Genomic DNA, 14,917 nt, shown 5'->3' with positions numbered 1-14,917 from the left:
TGAGGAGGTAAAATATAAAATTTAGGATCTTTTGCCTTTCAGGGAACATACATTCTAGAAATTTAATGGAGGTTTATAAATAGAATTAATCCATATCTAGGTCTTATCCACATGTATTCTAATTCATATCTATTTCAACATCATCATTATGTAATCTGTGTCAATAACCTATCTTTGTTTTACTCATTTATAATCTAATCTGTGCCTATGCGTCATTTCATGTATAGTAATAACTAATAATAATTGGCAATTTACTATCAGTTATCATTAAGTAACTTTCCATGAACTCTCATAATTAGTTTTACAAGGTCCTCCTAAGATAGTACTAGGACATAGATTGACTTATTTTACATGAGGAAGATCAGGCAGTTGGCCCAAGTTCACACAGCTAGTAAGTAGTGAACATAGGCTTGAACCTGTTTTCTTGATCACTAAGGTATTTCTTCTTCCATGTGTGTTGCATTTTGCAGGCTTGAGGTAGAATTGAAGGGCTATTGACCATCTTTCAGGCAGAGTCTCTTGGGATGGTGCCTCTGTCGTGTTAACAAAAATATCTGATCATCAGTCTTGCCATCCAGAAGTTAATTTCTGCAGTAAACTCAAAGATAACCAGCTTCTCAATAACCATTAATAATGGTTTTTGTTTCATTCTTTACAGTAATGAAACAAATATATAATGAGGATGAAAATCTATTAATATAGGATAATGCACATTTCAAAGTTGTCCCAGGCACTGATGTCAGCCAATCAGCTTATCCTTTCTTTGCAGGAGAAATTCATAGGAAGCTAAATTCAACATAAATTTTTCAACTTCCTTTAACATTTATTGGTTGCTCTTTGTGGTAACTTCTGAGGACACAAAGATAATAATAAGTACAGTATTGAGTTGATTTAACCTTCAATTTTTTTTTCACATGAGTAAAATGACAATTATAAAATGGTGTAGTAAAGTTGTGATAGAGTTAAGTGCAAGATGCTGGGACTAACAGGAGAACTAACACTCTAGCTTGAGGGACTCAGGAAAGTCTCCTGAGAGGAGGTGATGCCTGCAGTGGATCTCAAAGGTAAAATATATCCAGAGGAGGGAGGTGACTTTCTAGGCAGAAGGATCTGTGGTGCAGAAGCATAGAAGTTAAAAAAAAAAAACAAAACACTTGACACAAAAAAAGAAGTGCAGAGTTCATTATGGTAAGAGTGTAAGGATTCTTTTGAGGAAGTGGTGAAAGGAAAATGAAAAAAGTAGTCCAGAATGATGTAATGAAAGACGTCATGGATAAATACGCTTCATATTTTTTTTCCTAAGAAGAATGGGGACTTATTAAGAATTTTGGGTATGGGAGTAACCTATACATATCTGTATTTGAAACACATCATTCTAGAGTAGTGTCTCCCAAATTTTAGTTTGCATTAGACTCACTTGGGGGCTTGTTCAAACACAGAGTTTCTGATTCGGCAAGACCGCAGTAAAACATAAGAAAATGCATTTCTTTTTCTTTTTTTTTTAGAGAGGGAGCATGCACATATGGGGGTGGGGGAGGGGCAGAGGGAGAGGGAGAGAGAATCTTAAGCAGGCTCCATGCCCAGCATGGAGCCCGAGGTGGGGTCCAATCTCATGACCCTGAGATCCAATGACCTGAGCCTAAATCAAGAGTCAGACACTTAACCACAGGTGCCCAAAGAAAATGAATTTCTAAATTCCCAGGTGACACTGATGTTACTGGTCCCCAGACCACCCTTTGAGAACTACTGCTCAGGAGAAAAGATTATATGAGTGTGAGAGTGGAAAAAAACAACTCAAAAAACACACTGTTTTGGAGAAAGCCAGCATGGTTGGGGGGTGGGGGAGATAAATGAGGTTTTGAACTAAGGTAGTGAATGCAGTAGCTATTAAAAGTAGGTAATAGATTGAGTTGAGCAGATAGTTTAGAAGGAAAAATTAACTGGCTTGGTATACAGATACCAGTGTGAGGGAAGACCTTATTTACCTCCAGAAATCCCAGGTTGGGCAACTGCCTGTTTATTGGAAGTACCAACAAGATAAGCGCTAGAGGAAGAAATTGGATGGGAGGCAGCTGGCCATAGTAATGGGAGAGGAGGAAAGGAGATGATATCTGATTTGGACATACTGAGTTTGAGATAACAAGGATACATCAGTGTGTAAGAGTTGGCAAAGAGGATCTGACAGAGACTGAGTCAGGATTCAGCAAAAGATTCCCTTTATCACCTCAGCCATAAAGAAGGGAATAGACAAGAAAAAAGCAACACACAAAAAAATTCATAAAGGAAAGCGTTTCAAAGAAGGCACTCCATGGAAAAGGCAGAACCTTGAAACTCTTCGGTACTTTCTTCAGAAAACCCTGTTCCATGCAATACTGGCACAATTATGTCTTTGGAACATATTAGATTTCCTGTTTAGGTGTGAGTTTGAGGACAGTATTTTGACATTAAAAATATATGGCAAAAGTCTTTGGAATTGTACTTTTTTGCTAAATTCAGTGGCATTCACTCTCATACCTGTAGGTCGAACAAGGATATTCTTTTTCCCACCAGAGACGATCCACTTCACTTCAGGAAAACTCTGCTTGCAATGCCATTCATTCTTTCTACAAATATTGAATAAATATGTTTTCTCCCAAGTCACTATGTGTCATACCAAGTTGTCCCCATTTTTCCCCAACCTCCATTTATTTAAGAGAGCATAATTGTTAGAAATCATTTCCTTTGGAGTCAGCCTATCTAGATTTGAACACTTATTAGCTGTATGATTTTTGTCAAGTCATTTAAACTCCTCAAGACTCTTTTCCATCTTAAAAATGATGGAAATAACATTCAAAAGAACTAGGATGCTCTTTAATAAGGCAATAGAGCTCTTTATACTGTGTCTGGTATAGTCAATGCTCAATAAATGTTAATTATATTGTTACCCAGTCAAGGTCTCAGGACAAACTTACCCAGCATGCATTCAAAACCATAAACAATTCTGGCAACATGAAATACTCAAACTTACTGTCACCCTATATACTCTACTTCTGTAACACCTATATAGTATAATTTTAGCATTTTAGCAATTTGTTTCTCAGAATTCTTCCTCATGTTGCTAGATGGAAAGATCTACTTTTACTCTTAGATTGACATACTCTTAGACTGAAAAGATCCTTGAAGTCAGAGAACATGTCACCGCCTCTAGATTCCATACACCTGATTCTGTATGATACCTTGTGCTTATTATGTGTACAATATACATCTACTGACTAAATTGTCTTTGTCATTCTGACTGCCCACTAGACTGTGAACTCTTTGAAAGTGACCTTGATTTATTCATCATCATGCTGTTCATGCTCAGCACAGTGCCTCAGTCAGTCATTGCTTTATGAAAGAATTCATTGTATGGCTCATGGAAAACTGAGATTCGGGCTGGACTGTGCTCACAGTAAAAAATGTAGATATTTTCCTTTTTTTTTTTTTTTTAAATTTAAAGAATGACTAAATAGGGCTCTTTCTGGCTTCCATAGGAAAGAAGATATATAAAATTGGTTGTGTGTGTTCCCTGCTTCTTCTCTGCCTCCCAGGAAATTTGCCCTGTAAAGTTGCCAAGGAAACACTAACAGCTTAAGTCTAGTAAAGGAGAAATATGCCTCATTAACAAACTCAGTTTCATTATTTGGATGCTTGCCTCAAGGAGATGCTGTTCTGTGATGGAAGATTGTTTCCATTAAGCATTGTGTGAAAAACTGAATGATTTTTTTGAGGAAATTTCTTCTATTACTCTTTCCCAGTGCTGTGAACCTACACACTATGAGACGTTACATAAAAACATTATTGACTTGTAATTCAATGTATGTGAACTATTTATTATTTCATTTTGTATATTTTCCTTCTTATGAACTAGAAACCCTGGGAATATAGAAATTTATTGTCTTAAGATAATACAGAATTGAGTGCCTTTTCCTTTAGGGGGATGTCTCATCGGTGATGTATAATGGAAAAAATGTACATGGTGCTTGGGGTTATAACACTTGGGATTCAAAGCTTCTTTCTGGAATTTACCAGCTGTTTGGTCTTGGGAAAATCATTCATTAGTTTTTTCATTCAGGCATTCTATAAAGATGGGTTGTGCAAACACTTTTGCCTTGAGCCATCTTTCAAAGCGATATATTTATATAAAAAATGAGAAATTCTTCATTTATATACTCTGAGCCTCAGCTTTTTTATGTATAAAAAAGGTATTATGTGCTTTATTGAGTCATTCATCCATTCAAAAAGTATTTATTGAGCTCCTACTGTGTGGCAAGCTGTTCTAGAAGGTGATGAAAGGTGTTCATCTTTTGTGGGACTCTTGACAACATTGTTCTTTTATCTTACTTCTCTGGACTTAGGATTGGTTAAGACTTCCAGCTGTTACTAGTCCCGGTGCATCGCCATTCCCTTGGATCCACTGAACCATTCATACCTTTATAAAATATCCTTTTATTAAATGCTCTTTTATGATGTTTTTGAGTTTGCCATTTGTTTCTGGGTGGAACTTTCACTGATTTAGACAGTTAGGGAAAGTCTGTCTGAGATTTTGATACTTAAATTGAGATCTGAGGGAGTGGGGATATCTAGGGATTGAGCATTCTAAGCAGTATGAAAAACATGTGAAAGACAACCATGCGGTAGGAGTCATATTTGGACTGTTTCTGGAACGGCAATGGGATCAATGTGACTGGGTGGCATGAGAGAGTGGGATAATGGAAAAAGGATGGTATCAGAGAGATGGCCAAAGCCAAATCACTACAAGGCATTGCAGGACATGGTAATAAGTTTGTGTTTTATTCTAAGATTAATGGGAAACCAGGGGGTTTGGATCTGGGGAAGAATCTGACCTAACTTATATTTTGAATGGATAGTTCCAACTGCTGTGTGGAGAAGATATGGGGGAAGGGGAGGGAGGACAGATAGAGGACAACAGTTAGGCTATTTCTTTAGTCCAAGGGGGAAATTTCATTTATATGGTCCAAGGGATTAGGACGGTAGGAATGTATGTGATAAGGAATAGTCAAATTCAAGCCATATTTTAAAAACAGAATTGGCAGGATTTGCTGATGCATTTGGATCTGAGAAGTTGGGTGAATGGTGATGTCAAGATGGAGAGTACTGGGACAGGAACTTAATTTGTGGGAAGGGTTGAGATGGAAATCAAGTTTGATTTTGCATTGTGAAATTTTAGATGGCTATAATACATCCAATTGGAGATCGGAGTAGGCAATGTGGATCTCAGAGGATAAGTTGAAGTTGAAGATAAAATTTCAGAATTCATCAGCATACATGACATTTAAAGCCATGCTACCAAATAAAATCATATAAAGGGTGAAACTAAATGGAAACTACGAGAAAATGTATTGGAAGGAAAATGGAGCGGCCAACTTTGTTGAATGTACCTTAGAGATCAAGGAAAATGATGATGGAACATTGACAATTGATTCAGCCAATTGGATATCATTGGCAACTTGATAAGATTGCAGTGGTAAAGTGGGAACAAAAGCTGCATGAAGAGAGAATGGGGGATGAGGGACATTTTGAGGAATTTTTCTGTAAAAGGATGGGAAAAAATGCTTAATTTTAGTATTTTGAATATATGAATTTTGTAAACTTCTCTACAAACATAAAATACCTCATCAAATGTTTTTAAATACGTTGGAGCAAATTTTAAATATAATCATTCAGTAAAAATGGTTGAAATCTATTTCTTATTGATTTCACTGTACTGATACATTTTTTTTTTTTTTTTTTTTTTACTCTTAAGGCATTTATTTATTAAAACGTTCTCTGCCAAGATTTCACATTAGCTTAAAATTCAAATCAGTCTTTACATTTCTCTACTGAGGTTTCCACCTCAGAGTATCACATAAAAACACCTTCTCCAGCAATCAGTGTTACCAGCGTCCACACGGTGAGCCCCATGGTCAGCCTCTTTGTTCCCTAGGTGACCCAACTAGATGTTAATACTGCTCTGCTACAGGGTAAAAGCTCCTAACTCAAACTCATTGGAAAAGGGGTGAAACTTCTGCAAAGTGCACTTTAAGAAGAGGTACTGTTTGCTCATGAAAAGAAACCAGTGAGTCCTCTAAGAATAATAAAAGGGGGTATTTTACAGTTAAGCACATGATTTGGAGTGAAGAATTCGGATGTTGCTCTGCTGGTCCAGGCCATTAATACTCTTCTTGTTCCTCCTGTGGGCCCCCTTCATCAGGTATCACAACGCCTTCATCTGTGGCATACAGAATGTCCACGATCCTCTGCAATACTGGGTTGTTTTCCCCCTCGTTCTCCTGGCAAATCAATTCAATGTTCCTTAGCTTTCCAAAGTAGAAATCTCTTTCTTTCTCCAAGTCTTCGACGGTAAGTTTCAATACGTTGACCTGCTGCATCAATTCAGCTGCTTCGTCATCCCCGTTGCCCACACCAGGATTCTTTCGCACGACACCCGGGCCAGCCTTAGGGGTTGCAGTAGTTCTGTGTGTTGCAATGGGCCTCTGTGGAGCTGCACTGCTAGAGCTGAGAGGTTTCTTCGGTTTGTTCAGAGCTGGAGCAACAAGGGAGGGAGCCACTGCAGTTTCTTGACCTTGTCTGGCAGCTACGGGGTCATAGTCTTTTCCATCATAGTTTGCATCAAAAAACTTCTTGAACCACTGAACAAATTCAAAATTGTCCTGAAACTTTCCTTTTACTAATTTGTCCACAGGAATTATTTTGTCAACACCCATTCTCTTAAAACCTGCTTGTAGTATTTTGAAGTTCTGGATGTATTCATGTTCTAGCTTAGCCTGGAATTTCACTTTCTTCAAGGCAATGGAGCCAGGGAACAGCATGTCCATAAACTGACAGTAGGCAGCCCCTGAGCACAACTGTTCGATCTTCGTCAGATTCAGCTGCAGAGACTCATTGATCCAGGCCAGCATGTCATGTCGACTTAGGTTATCACTGGTGACTGATGTTGAATATACGTTCACTGCCATCTTCGGCTCTCGGCGGGACCGCGTCCACGGCCTGTGCCCGGCTTCGGTTCCCTGTACTGATACATTTTTGATAGATTATTTTAATGCACTAAAATGTACTCTATATTGAAATTGAATCACTTTCCCCAAAAGCATTTCTAAAATATTCCCAAGCTTTAAATATGTATAAACCAAATTTTAAAATATCAGTAGCTAATAACAATATTATAATGTTTTAAGTATTTTTATAATATAAAGTGACTTTTTGGAAGTATCACACTTGAAACTTGATCTTAACTTTAAATGTAACTATTTAGGTTTCAAGATGTTCTGGGTCTTATGGCATGTGCAATGTTAGACTCAGTGGACTATTTAGAATTTTATTTTTCTTCATTTTAAGGTATTTGATACCCAAGCTATTTTAACATCTTTTCCTTGACCATAACTGGCTGATCCTACTCTTTAGGTATAAAAATAAGGATACAGCAACAGCCCTGAGGGAGATTTCAATCCCAATATCCTCTTTTTTCTCCCACCTCCATGCAGGGGAAGCAAGACTTAAACATCAAATTTTATGACTTACATTGAGAACCACATGATTAATCCCTAAGCTCCATTATTGAAAGTGTCCGTCAAGGGAAAAATTATGTCAACTCTTGGAACAGGGGATCATGGGTAGGGGGCACAGCTGGGCAGCCAACAGCATCAGTGCACAATGTGGAGTTTATTTTAAACCTCTCCTAATGTGGTACCCAAGGTCCAGGCTGCCCTCAAATCTCACTCTACTTAGAGCTCTGACACTAATCGCTGCACCTGCAGCTCAACCTTCCCAAGACTTGAGACTTCTGATTCATGAGCAGCCTTGGCTTACCAAGGACTGAGCTTTCCTACATTAGAAGAGGCTGCCTTCACACAGCTTGTGTCAAGGACTGGCTAATAACCTCACTTAGCTATTTGACACCTTGAAGAATAAGTGAAACTTCCATTACCTGAAATTTTTTTTTTAAGAAATAAAGCTGTTGGGGCACCTGGGTGGCTCAGTTGTTAAGCATCTGCCTTCGGCTCAGGTCATGATCCCAGGGTCCTGGGATAGAGCCCCGCATCGGGCTCCCTGCTCCGCGGGGAAGCCTGCTTCTCCCTCTCTCATTCCCCCTGCTTGTGTTCCCTCTCTCACTGTGTCTCTCTCTGTCAAATAAATAAAATCTTAAAAAAAAGAAAGAAAGAAAGTTGTTTATATGGTTAAGGATCCTAGTTTAGGGGCTCCTGGGTGGCTCAGTCAGTTAAGTGTCTGCCTTTGGCTCAGGTCATGATCCTTGGGTCCTGGGATGGAGCCCCACATGGGGCTCCCTGCTCAGCGGGGAGTCTGCTTCTTCTCTTTCTCCCTCTCCCACTGCTTGTGCTGTCTTTCACTCTCTTTCTCAAATAAATGAATAAAGTCTTAGAAAAAAAAGGATCCTATTTTATTTTGTTCTGTGTAGATGATGGCAACACATATAATGGAGGCTATGTAATACTGGTGGTAAGCAGCGATAATACCTGAGTAGCAGCATGTGGGCAGGTACTAGGTTGGCTTGGCATACTTTTATAAATTCAACTGGGAAACAATGAGTCAAATGGATACAAAGAGTGTATTACATACACAGCGTAAACAGAGTCACCATGGTGTCAGCTCTCCATATTCCTAGGAAGGTTAGGATTAGGTGAGACAAGTAGGGTGCTTAGGGCACAAAATTTGAGGAGTCACTCACTCCTAGGATTATACAAATGACAATTCTGTTCTTATAGGACTCTAAAATAAGGTGCCTAAGGGACAAAATTTAAGGAGGGACTCATTGTCAGGATCCTGCACATGCAGGGTCAGCAGTTTTACTGCCTGCAGATGGATCTAGCGTGGGGAAGAGTAAGGTGGAAAGTTCCATGCCTCACTGGTGTCAGAGAGGCGAATGAGAAGCAGCTGTATGGAAGCTCTTTATATGACTGCCTACCTTGTTCTGTTCTCAGGAGGCTGACAGAGCATTCCACCAAGACGTAGGCCAACCTACTGTTTAGCTCTGCCTATATGGTCCATGTGGGTATGTTCAAGGTAACCAGATTGCCATGGTAAAGCTATTCCCCTACAACTGGTATTAAAAAACACAAGTTTGCAGTATACAAATATGTTTTGTAATACCACTTCTAATAGCTATATGACATTGGGTAAGTTATGTAAACTTTTTAACTTCTTAAGTGAGAAAAGAAATAGGTACTCTATAAGGCTGTAATGTTAATGTTTATAAGGCATTTACATGGTCAGTGTTGAAATAGTAGATATTATATTAGATCTAAATTAACTATTAGATCTAAATGAAGCTATTAAATCTAAATGAACATGGTACATAATATAGTTAAATTCTGTAACTAGTTTAAAAAAATCAGTTTGTTTTTAATGTTTAGTCAAACATTATTATAATAGTCAGCCAACAAACTTTTTAGGAGATCAGTGTTTTTACTTTTTGATGTATTTTTGTTGTTATCTATATAAAAAGATATCTAAATAACAAGATAGATGGATTTGTTAAGGATTTCAGTTATATTTGGCAGACAAAATATTCAACAACCATCAAAAAATTGACTCACTTTTAGTTATGTGCAGTGTTCCTCAAAAGATTTATTTATTTCACCTATTAATTTTACAACATAAATGCATTCATGCGCACTTATGCTCATTATTCACACCTGAAAAGTTTATTTTTGCATCAAGTGATAGATACGCCGTGTTTAATTTGGGCATCCGTCCAAGTAGGACACTTTTTTTCAACTTATACTCAAAATAGCGTATAAGCTCAAAAAATCATTTCTCATTTAAATGAATAATCAGAATAAGAATATATATCTGTACTCTGTTTAGAGCCATGAGTTCCTAGTTTGCTTTAATTCAACATGTTAAAAATCATGAATATCAGTGCCTTTTGCATTCATCTTCTAAATTCTACTTTTGCTTTATTTTTCTCAAGACGATAACTGTCATGAAAGGCTTAAAATTTTAGGAATCTGAGAATTGATTCAGTTTACCTAAGATAGCAATAAATCTTCATAGCTATGATAGTAAGAAATCTTCATGGTATAACTTTAAAAAGTGCATTAAGTAAATGGCTAAAGTGCTTTTAATCTGAATCAGTTTCTACGTTATCTTTCTAATAATGACATCAGAAGTGTTTCTCTTTAATGTACTTTATATGTTTTTATATTTAGAAAGGCATGTATTAATTTAAAATGTACTTAACATCATTTTCTTTCATTTTAAATGTGCTTGGAAATCACTTTTCATATGAATAGAACTTTGTTTTTTGTCATGGTCATAACAGGTATATTTTCAAACAGTGCAGTGATTATGCTTTATTTTCTGTTGATCTAATATTTTAGCCACTTTACTACCTAATGTTGTCAGTTCATTCCATGAAATTCTAAAACAGGTTTAAAAATTATACTTTATCTTTGGATTAAAAAATGCTTGTCAGCTTATAAATATGTTTCCCACTTTAGTTTTATTATATAAGGACATAAGGTTACTTAGATGATTTAATAGGAATGTTAAAGAACACGTTAGATCAAATAATTCAGGTGATTTGATTGTTTATGGTGTGCATGGTGCTAAAATAAAGAATTTCAACGAGATGGAGAGGGAGAGCCTTTTACAAATAGACTTAACAACAATGCAGTCGTATTGATTAGGATCTTGCCATTTTGAGAGCCAGAAACTTATCTTAAAGTTGCAGGTGGGGAGAACATCTCGTTTCAAATGTTACTGAAATGATAGAATCAAGGACTTGGACCCTACCATTATATCTTCCCAAATCCATATTACCTTAATTTTCCATAAGACTTCTGTCTCATTTGAAGCAATTTTTATAAGCCTATTTTGGAGCTAGAGTGAGGGAGAGGAAGTTCTTCAAAGGGATGCTGAATAGGGAAAAACATTATGTACAATATGTTTGTTCCAGTGAAGACAACAATTTTCTTGGCAAGTATTCCTTGTGGTTGCCTTATCATTTATGGCCCTTGATAAAATATGCATACAGAAATTCATCACCCATTGAGTTCTTGCTCAAAGTCAGCTTCTTCTGATGGAAACTTTCATGACATCATTCCTTCCTTCTCCCCTTTCCTGCTTTTTATGTTGCCTCCACATGCTCATTTCAGCCCCATGTTTTTTGTTAAGATTCCCTATTTTTGAGATACCAGGGAAATAATGATGTGATTAAGTCCCAAATGAATTTGTAGCATAAATCTTCTTAATGATATAAAGGTATTGGCTGTTACTCTGATCATAGGCATTTAATTTTCTCTTCCTTCAATCTTGACTCAGTGATCTTCCATCTTTGATTTCTTACTGCAACTGTATTTCCCAGGTTCCTCATCCCTATCCTTTCAAAAAGATACAAACAGATAAGTGACTGGGGTCACAAGAAAGAAACTTTTTGTCAAGAAGTGTAACTCTTCAATGTAGCCCCAAACTCCTCCAGCAGCCATTGAGCAGACAGTTTTGGCTAAGCTCATGTGTACCTGTAAATTGGGCATATGCTCTCTAGTTTGTCACAGCATCACCCATTTCTCCGTGTATGATACTTTTGACAATTATCATTATTCAGGCATTATCTTCTGTAGTTACTGACTGAAGATTAGAAATCAAACCTTGTAAAAGAATAGCTAATCTATCCGTATCTGTTTATATTTTTATCTTTTAAGTTCAGTAATAGAGTGGACTACAGATAATTAAAATTTTTATAGGGCAAGCATTTTCCAAGGGATTTATATTCTTGCAAATAATATGTTAAATTGCAGTTTTACTAAAATTTCTTTTTTCTGTTATGTCCTCACTTGACTCCTTAGAGAACAAAACTGCCTTCCTACCTAGAGTGATTTTTTTTTTTTTTTTTGCATATTTCAAGATGAGTCTGTTTACATTTTATTCTTTTTCCGGTTTCCACAGAATTAGAGAAAATATCTAGATTTTTAGATACAGGCTATTTGTATAGTGTTACAGTGTGCAAGATTGTCTGAAAATAAAACAAAGAAAACAAATGTAGCTATGTGCCCTAACTTTGTAGCTAAAGAAAGTATGACACTATGGGACTGGGAAATTCTCCATGCTGTTGAGTGGCATTTTACAATCAACACCTCTCCCCTTTTCAGGATATCGAATCCCTAACAGGAGGGCTGACTGGTTCTAAAGGGGCTGATCCGCCGGTAAGTTAGATTCTTCATTAAATTTAACTATTGACAAATTGAATTATGTACACACCAGATCATCAAACAATTACTTGTATACAATTTTCATATAGCTATCTTTTTGAAATATATAGCTATTTCAATAGTGTGTGATATGTATATATATACACACACACACACTAATATATAGTAATTAATACAAATATGAACTTGATTTGAGATATTGTTTGGTGTTTTAAAAAGTTTTAATATCTCATAAAATTCATCTCTATGTATTGACTCTAAAAATAAGAATAAAATCTTCATTAGAATATGTAAATACTTTATGTCCTATGGGCTACACCAAAACTTTTGGAACTCGAGGGTTTACCATTCTAGATATGAATGTATGATTTGGGTTGCAATATATTTTCTAGTTACTGAGAAAAATTTTATTGGCCCATTTTATCAACAGTATTGATTCTTGATATTGCTATTTCTTTTCTACTTTATCCAGGGAGCTTCTGGAAAATTAGAGAAGTGTTCTAAAATTTTAAAGGATTATTGTTATTAAGCAATAAGAAGAGATTGACAGTCTAGTATTGGAACATCTTAGTTCTTTCTGTGATACCTGCTTTCAGAAAATATTGATTAAGATAACATGTGATTTCATGTTTGAAGTACAAACATGAGTTCATGGTATATATCTAAAGTAATATGATTCGATCTATTTCAACAGAGAGTCAATGCATAAATTTTTATTACTGTTTGCTTTTCACTTAGCACTGTGAGGTTTAATGCTGAACATACAGAACCCAGTGTTATCAATTTTAGTTATACTTCACCGAGGTATCTAGGTGAAGTTCATAATCACATTAAAACATCAGTGAGATGTCAAGAAGATAACTTTCAGTGGCACCTCTTTCTCTCCTGTCTCCTTCCTATATCTCATGATGTTGTCTAATCATCAAATTGCTCCTAAAGTAGGCTAAACAACATATTTTAGTCCTTTCCCTTCCTTTTATTTTCATTGTCTAAATTTATGTGGGAAAAAATGTATTGTCTTCAGATAGCTGCTTATATTTAGTCCCTGAACCTATTACATTACAGCTTAAGGCAAGATGAAATGTAAGTCAACCAGCCAGCATATTGTGACAGGATTTACAGCCAGTCTTATATTTAAGTAGTGTAGGTGACTGTTTATGTGATATAATTTTACTCTCCTGCCTGGCATGGTGTTTGTACATAGCACTCAACTTTTATTAGAAGAGTAAATCCGTTTCCTTCAAAATCCCACCCTCACCTGTCCACTGATTCCTAAAAGAATTCTACAGTTAGAGATCAATTGATTTTAAAAGGATTTGTCCCTGGTTCAAATAAAAAATTAACTCACTGATATGAGGAATTTGAGAAACAAAACAGAGGATCATAGGGGAAGGGAGGGAAAAATGAAACAAGACGAAACCAGAGAGGGAGCCATGAGAGACTCTTAATCTCAGGAAACAAACTGAGGGTTGCTGGAGTGGTGGGGGTTGGGAGGGATGGGGTGGCTGAGTGATGGACATTGGGGAGGGTATGTGCAATGATGAGCACTGTGAATAGTGTAAGACTGATGAATCACAGACCTGTACCCCTGAAACAAATAATAATTATATGTTAATAAAAATAAATAAATAAACTAAAAAAAAATTAAATACCTCTCTTCTGCAAGGGTGATAAAAATCTTATTCATGATTTCTTTTTTTTTTTTTTTAAAGATTTTATTTATTTATTTGAGAGAGAGAGAGAATGAGAGAGAGCACATGAGAGGGGGGAGGGTCAGAGGGAGAAGCAGACTCCCCGCCGAGCAGGGAGCCCGATGCGGGACTCGATCCAGGGACTCCAGGATCATGACCTGAGCCGAAGGCAGTCGCTTAACCAACTGAGCCACCCAGGCGCCCCTTATTCATGATTTCTATGTTAAAATAAGTTAATCATATCCTTTCAAGAAAACATTTTCCAAATATGGAAGATTGAGTGGGTATAAAAATCTAGTTGTTGAAAGAAGCTTCTTGAAAGGAAAAAAAGATCACAGAAAGGAAAGATGGTGTACAGAAGGCAAGCTTCATCAACTTCATTCCCAGTAGCTAAAAGTGAAGCGTGTGTGTGTGTGTAGTTTATAATACTGTGAAATAGAGATTCTCTCTTGGCCATGCCCTACCATGATGTTGGATATTTTATACTGCTGCTTACATTTTCTAAAATCCATACTGTGCTTATTTTTTACCTTTTCGTAGAGTGGGAAACATCATGCGAATTGCAGAGTACACGAGTTTAGGCAATCTAATTAAGGGTTAACAGTACACATAAATTTAGTACTCCCCATTGTTAAAGAGCTATCTAGAGCATATTACTTGAGAAACTATATAATAAAATCATTTCTTAGTCCCATATAAAGCTTATATAAAGCAGTCTAAGTAGCAGTGAAATGGTAATAGGATCTAGTGTTACTTCAGATATTTAAGAATAAGACTTTGAATGAAGCTATTGTTGTTGCCCCCAAGTTAGAAAACTGAAAGTAGATTACATTAATTATAATCTAAATCCATTTGAAGTTGTTTATAATTTTTCTTTTCTTTAAAAAAAAATATCTTTATGATAGATCATCTAAATACTATTGTCCATTTCTACAATTAGGTCTTCTGTATAAGTGTTTACAGTATATTACTAAAACCGTTCTATGATGAAATTTTTATTGGTAAGAAATTCAAGGT

The 14,917-nt window shown here is 36.4% G+C and overlaps 2 protein-coding genes across 15 annotated transcripts in view; one reads left to right on the top strand and one right to left on the bottom strand.

Annotated features, from left to right (window-relative positions):
• PPFIA2 (PPFI scaffold protein A2) overlaps window positions 1–14,917 on the top strand; it is a 471,063-nt gene that overhangs the window by 75,543 nt on the left and 380,603 nt on the right. For 9 of the 14 annotated variants that reach the window (XM_078076354.1, XM_078076353.1, XM_078076358.1 and 6 more), the window contains one exon: window positions 12,150–12,203. The exons of the other annotated variants lie outside the window; for them this stretch is intronic. In XM_078076354.1, coding sequence (XP_077932480.1) covers window positions 12,150–12,203 — 54 coding nt within the window. The remainder of the gene's footprint in view (window positions 1–12,149; window positions 12,204–14,917) is intronic. 14 annotated transcript variants of the gene reach the window in all.
• Window positions 5,756–7,043, bottom strand: LOC118540038 (microtubule-associated protein RP/EB family member 1). The gene has a single exon (XM_036099053.2). The coding sequence runs from the start codon at window positions 6,996–6,998 to the stop codon at window positions 6,192–6,194; it is 807 nt and encodes a 268-aa protein (XP_035954946.1). The 5' UTR covers window positions 6,999–7,043; the 3' UTR covers window positions 5,756–6,191.

This window comes from Halichoerus grypus, chromosome 6, assembly GCF_964656455.1.
Source record: "Halichoerus grypus chromosome 6, mHalGry1.hap1.1, whole genome shotgun sequence".
NCBI lineage: Eukaryota > Metazoa > Chordata > Mammalia > Carnivora > Phocidae > Halichoerus > Halichoerus grypus.
Note: the sequence above shows the minus strand (reverse complement) of the source record. Positions and strands in the feature narration are given on the sequence as shown.